The sequence below is a fragment of the Cajanus cajan genome, chromosome 10, assembly GCF_000230855.2.
Source record: "Cajanus cajan strain Asha chromosome 10, NIPB_CcT2T_4, whole genome shotgun sequence".
NCBI lineage: Eukaryota > Viridiplantae > Streptophyta > Magnoliopsida > Fabales > Fabaceae > Cajanus > Cajanus cajan.
Window position 1 is genome coordinate 5100790 of NC_138526.1, and position 6816 is coordinate 5107605.

Consider the following 6816-nt stretch of genomic DNA (forward strand, 5'->3'; position numbering starts at 1 on the left):
TATGAGATGCAAAGGCAATAAATCTCAAGAATTCGATTTTATTCATTGAAGAAAGTGTACAACTTTTTATACAATGCTTTGAAGTAATTTTTTACAATAAGAGAAAAGCCGGTAAAAACCCACAGGCGGGTTCATGTTTCTTTGCCACTCATCTTCGGCTTCCTCGATGTGACGACCCATTGCTTTAATCTGTGTATGGACCGCTTGGCTCATATCGTCACTGATTTTCTGAGCCTCCTTCGCTTTCTGAGTATAGTAGTTGATCATGGCCTGTAGCTCATTAAGCTCGTCTTCGGCTCGATCCTTCTCCTCTCGGAGTCTAGCCATTTGTGCTAGTCCCTCTCTCTCCTTTTTGCGGAAATCGGAAAGGTTTGCGGCTTGTTGTTGAGCAACTTCCCGCCATTGTTGTGCATCGGATCGAGTCAAGAGCAGATCTTCTTGCATGTTCTTGATCAACTGAGCCTGCCTTGCATGTTCGGCTTCCAGGTGTGCTATCTTTGCATTGACTTCTTGGAGTTGACTACTCGGTTCAATCTTTGGCATTTTGGATGCCCGCGTAGTCTCCTCGTTGAGGTTAGCACACTCGTCCTTGAGCCGCTCTATCTCGTGGTCTTTCTTCTTGCATTGCCTTTGAAGACCATCAATAGTAAAACTGGATTCTTCATTTTTCTCTTCAAGAAACCTCATTTGAGCTTCCATACTTTCCAGCTTTTTGGTCAAGGCGTCGACTTGTTCTTGCATTAACCTCCTTGTGGTTGTGGTTGCGCAAGAGGTGGATGGTTGAGGCACCCCTCTCTCGTTCCTCCATATCTCGTAGTCGGTGGAGGCGGATACCCGAGGCTTTCCAAGCTCGCGATCTCCCTCATAGATTGGTTTCTCCCACGCTCTAATGACAGCATGCATGTCCCTCTGATGTTCGGAATCAAAGGAGAAACACAACCCTCCAAGCTCCTCTTTGGTAAGAACAATTTGAGTCCTCATGAGTTGCCTCATAGCCAATCTAGGTGAATAAGCTATGCAACCTCTGAGGCCCATTAATGGTACGCTTGGATAATTGCCGCATCTTGTTAATACATTGCTTGGACGGAACCAAGGACAAACCCACGTGAAGTGCTCAATACTCCACTGTTCCATCTCTTCCTTCCACTCGGAAGCATACCGGCGGCGTACGGGGATCTTCGAAAAACTTCTCAAAGGGTCGGGCAAAGACCCCATATGACTAGAGGCATAAAAGTGTGTGATGCCCCACACATACAACAAGGAGGTACAGCATCGGATAGTTTTCCCTTGCTTCTGTTGAGATAAGTTGACAGAAAGCAAGGTGTCGGCAAGAATGGCAGGCACGGGACTCTTCATATGTACGTCCCAAGCGAAGAAGGCGTCCATAGCAGCATGGTCCACTGTGTTAGCGTGAAAGGGGAATAGGATCATCCCAAACACGGCTAACGCTAGAGTCTTGTTGAAAGCTAACCAATCTCCCTCATCAGCCAAAGAAGAAAGGTGGTTTTCAATCATAGCAAGCTTCCAACCCTTGATACTGCCGTTCCCCACTAAAGCAGACAATCGTGGCGGTAGTTTGACTTGAGTGGCAACTCTCTCTACGGCCACATGATTTCCATGGAAAATATAGACCCCTGTTGATTTGGGCCATCGAAGCATGAGTTCGTACTCCTCGAGAGTAGGAACTAAGTCAAACTGGGGGAACTCGAAACAATGTAGATCGAGACTCCAAAAGTGGACCAATGCTCTCAGAAAGGATGGATCTACACAAATCTTCATCAAGTCGAGAACTCGTCCATAGGATTTTTCAAACTCCAAACGAGCCTCTCGTGGCATCAAGGTACAGAGGTGATCCAACCTCTCGGCACGGTATAATAAGAAGTCCACTTTCTTTAATTGCCCTTGCAATCCCCTAGATCCCTCCATGATCTACAATAAAATGCATGTTATGAGATGATGGAGATGAATATGCATGCATAGTGTTTATTTAACTAAACATTATCATGTTTCTTGGGATTTTCCTAACATGATGCATGATATTGCTTGGTTTGGGTAAATATCATTTTTTGTATTTTTGTATTTTTTTGGGTGAAAAGGGAAACTGCCTACATGAATGTGATGAGGGTAGATGTTAACACCATGCACTAGAAGATCCTTATTTCTATTTATTTTTATTTTACTAAGGATGTTGTATGTTTAAAGAATGCAAACGTATGCTCATACAATGTCACATAGTCAATGCACAGACAATTCACTCATCCACGAACAGTCACGAGCGAATCACGAGGTAGGGGTCTCCTGCAGAAAAGTGCATATTCAAGGAGGATCTAACTGTTCTCACTTGGTCAAAGGCCCCCAAGGTGCCCCCATTATAGGGACCCAATTCCTCTCGTCGTAGGTCGATGGAAAGTTCCAACGCACCGTCGGACTCAAGTTCATGGTTATCACCTTGAGTGATGTTTTCCGACAACGGTCTACGGGCACCCATAGACCCATTCGACAACCGGCCGTACTAACATCCACTCCCTATGGTTAATCACTCATGCCCCCGGGTATAGAGGGAACTGTTGTGTGCAAAGGTTTGTGTGCAGTTTTTATTTCAAACAATTGCGGAATTTAAACATACAACAGTTATTTAAAGCCATATAATAAAGCATATTATAATACAAGCAAAGGGGTAATGAAGTAATTTTAACTATTATTTGTTAAAAATAATCTGTCACTAAATGGGACTGACTCTCGAGGCTTCCCCAGTGGAGTCGCCATCTGTCGCCACCGGCCCGAAACGGGCTTTCGGCATTCGCGAAGGATGGTTGGACTCGTTTATTTGTTTGAAAAATGTGGATTGCTAGAATGACTTATTCTCAAACTGAGACCTCGTCAAACGAGCAATTTTATTAAAAGGCTCACTAATCCATATTAATCCCAAGCGGGACCCTCCATGGATTAGTGGTTTTCATAAAAGGAGGGTTCGTGGAGTCGCCACCAATGTTTTACTCAAAACATTGGAAAAAGGGATAAGGCAATTGATTTAAAAATCAACTTTGGCCACTACAACCAGAGTTGGGTAAGGGAGTCGGTTACGCGTGGGGAAGGTGTTAGCACCCCACGGCGCCCCTTTCGGGTTCCCTATGACAGATTATTTTTTTAAAAGAACAGTATAAAATTACTAAATTACCCCTATTTATTCTAAACAATTATAAATTGACTATCTACATGATGACAGTTTAAATATGCACACAGAAAGCAGTAAAAGGAAGGATTGAAGGGAAACCTCTTGAAGCGTGCTTTTTATAAAAAATGAACTGGGAAGCGTTTTGGCGTTCCCACGCTCTACAAGCCCGCTCCTCGCTCTCCTAGAACAAAATTTTAACTAAGGGAATCAAAAAGATTTCCCCTCGACTTGGTTCGATCCTCAAGCAAAATGGCTCGGGGCTCAAGAACTTCGTCGGATCAACTCCCAGAGAGTTTTCTAGGGCAGAACACTGCTCAAAAACCCCAAAATACTCAAGGAGGGAGTCAAAACTGAGTGAAAAAGTGTGGTTGGACGTCCAAATGACGTCATATTTATAGGGAATAGGCGCAATACGGCCTACAGGGCCAATACGGCCGTATTGAAATTTTTGAACTTCAATACGGTCGTATTGGAGTTCAATACGGTCGTATTGAAAGTCAGAAATTTCAATACGCCCGTATTGAGTTCGCGGCGGTCGTATTGAAGTGTCAATACGGTCGTACTGACTTCAGTACGGCCGTATTGAAGCTTCAATACGGCCGTATTAAGTTCAGTACGGCCGTATTGGGCTTTTTCCCTCCACTTCCTTATTTTTAGCTATTCTAAGACCTCTAGACCTACAGAGAACCCTCCTAGGGCTTTCCAGGAGTCCTTCTGGCTGATTATCCTTCAGTCTTCGAGAGTCTCTAAGCTTTATTTCCGACCCGGACAATTTTAGGGGTCTACAAGGGGCTCTCTTTTTCCAAAAAAAAAATGCTTAAACTCATGACCTTCATCTACAGTCACGAGTTCAAAAATAAGGGCTTATTTTTTTACATTCATCAATAATATACGTCATTTCCATAAATTTGTTGTGTTTATTCTTTTCCCCTCTCTTCCCACATATTAAATTCTAAAATCAATCACAAAAAAAAACATAACCAAAGATAATAAAATTAATCAAAGCTTCGAACATCTACAACGCATTATCTGAGTCTAAGGTAGATAAGAAGATCACCTCCTCGAAACACACAAAAATAAGAAAGTGATCAGAAGAGTCTTACACAAGATTCTCATTGCATAAGAGGAGTCTTGCAAAAAAAAAAAAAAAAAACAACTTTCGCTCAATTTGGCCGACAAAGGAAGCACAAATCTCGGCTCATGAAAGAACTCTCTCTCAACACCTGTAGGTTGGGGCAAACCTTTCTCCTTGGTGTACGAGAATGGGGGGGCTTTGTTAATCATCAAAGACGCTGGTTCTCCCAAACGCGGATGGAAGGAGATTTTGTCAAAGCAAAGAAGTGTTATGCCAAAAAAAATAATATCACTTGCAAAATATTGCTAGGATGAAAACCCGCAAAGGGCATCTTAGGTAAAAAAAAATCGAAAGTTCCCGCTAGGACACGTCCTAGGCAAAAATTAGGGATCTAAAAAGGATAAAAAATAGCAAGTGATATTCTCACAGTTGAAAGCTAAAAGGCGGCTTGAACACTTCTACAAGGAGCCAAATTCTGCGAAGACTCTGCTTGAGACTCAGATATGTAGTTCAAGATAATTAGGAGAATGATTATAATAATTATCCAAGGAAATGTTTGTTTAAGAAACTTAAACACTCACCTACCTCAACTACCCATTCATTCTAAATCATCCTACCTTCATTAACCATCCATGCTAAATCATGCTTTCCTGTCCTTTCTGTCTTGTCCAATCTTAATGACGTATATTATTGACGGTTGTCAAAATTTAAACAAGTACAAAAAAAGAGAAACAAAAAAAATAAAAATGACCCGCTGGGATGAAATCCCGCAAAGGGCGTCCTAGGCAAAAATTATGGCAAATGAAAAAAAAAAAGAAAAAAAAATACCCGCTAGGATACATCCTAGGCAAAAATTAGGGTTTCTAAACAAAAAGAAAAAAAAGGAGCCCCAAAATGACTCAATACATCAAACGGCCAATATGACTAATGTTGCACATTGATCGAAGCAGTCTCTTCGTGAGAAGAAGAAAAGCAGAGCCACCTTCTAAAAAAAAAGAAAAAAAAACAAAAATCAAAACATGCATTGCACGCATCCAAAATCATTTCACGCACTTAGAAAATTTTCTTTATCAAAGGGGAATTATTCAAAATATGTAAAATTACCATCATGCATAAATAAGCATTTAGCATTCTTTGCATCTCAATGAGAAAAAGCCAAAAAGGGAAATACAAGTTCCAATTGACATCATCTGAGCAAAAGTAGCCCAAACCAGGGGCATCAACAATCAAATAATCAGTCATCAACACTGGAATCTCTGCCAACCATCCATCAATAATCGAACAAGCAATCATCAAAAGGACTCAGCATTACGCTTGGAGAGGCATCACAATACTCACATGGCAGGGGCAACACTAGAATTCCTGTCACCCATCAACTCCTCTGCCCACCAGCACAAGGGCACCACCAACCAGCAATCCTCGTCTTCATCAGACGTCCTCACCAAAGAAAAGGGGGCAATCAAATCACAATATCAGCAGCCAGCCTAGAGAGGCCAGGCATAATAATACTCAGCATTTACTCATTTGCCCACCATCACAAGGGCACCACCTACCAGAAATCCTTGTCTTCATTAGACATCCTCCCAAAGAAAAGGGACAATCACATCACCAGCATCGGCAGGCGGCCTGGAGAGGCCGGCACAATAATACTCACAATATCAGCAGGCGGCCTAAAGAGGCCGGCACAAAAATACTCACAATATCAGTAAGCGTTCTGGAGAGGCCAGCACAATAATACTCACAATATCAGCAGGCGGCCTGGAGAGGCCGGCACAACAATACTCACAACATCAGCAGGCGACCTGGAGAGGCCGGCACAATAATACTCACAATATCAGCAGGCGGCCTGGAGAGGCTGGCACAACAATACTCACAACATCAACAGGCGGCCTGGAGAGGACGACACAACAATACTCACAATATCAGCAGGCGGTTGGAAAGGTCGGCACAACAATACTCACCATCAGCAACCGGCCAGGAGAGGCAGACATACTAATACTCATCGTTCAGCAGGTAGCTGATAGCTAAGTCGTATCACTATCAAACAATTCTAGGTTCTTCAACAAATTTCTGTAATATAGAGGACTTAACCTAGGTCATCTCTCAAGGACACAAGCACATTGTATTTTGAATTTAATCATGTATGTAAATCAATTTAGAACTCGGGAGAGAAATTTGCAAACAAACAATTAGAACAGTATCAAGAAAGCAAAGAAATCAAATCAACACAAAATTTCAGTAGTATAAGAGTTCAGTTCAAGGTTTCAATTCCTACAGTATAATCATCATTGTTCACAATGAATACGAATTCTCAATCCATCTAATTCAATCCGAAATTAATCCAAACAGTTTTCTAAATCTAGATTTTGAATTTTATTAAAACAGAAACTACAATCGCACATTCCAAATTTCAACAAAATTCAAGAAAAGTAACCGATTGAATTAGGGATTTAGGTTATTTCTAATCAGAAAATACTTCTTCTCATTTTCAATTAGGAATCAAAACAGAGATTCAATATCATGAAAACCGAATTTAAACTAAACAGAAAAGAGGAGAAGAAGAAGA

General features: G+C 41.6%; 1 protein-coding gene across 1 annotated transcript; it reads right to left on the reverse strand.

Moving 5' to 3' along the window:
* Positions 1-4518, reverse strand: LOC145952855 (uncharacterized). Its single transcript, XM_083065908.1, has 2 exons — positions 3275-4518; positions 1-1929 (listed from the first exon to the last, which is right to left on the reverse strand). Exon 2 carries the CDS (start codon positions 1924-1926, stop codon positions 67-69), a length of 1860 nt encoding a protein of 619 aa, XP_082922034.1. The 5' UTR covers positions 1927-1929; positions 3275-4518; the 3' UTR covers positions 1-66.
* Positions 4519-6816: the final 2298 nt, after the last annotated feature.

What these genes read in the sequence shown, in the direction of transcription:
- LOC145952855 (XM_083065908.1), bottom strand. Translation starts at nt 1,926, where the DNA reads ATGGAGGGATCTAGGGGATTGCAAGGGCAATTAAAGAAAGTGGACTTC.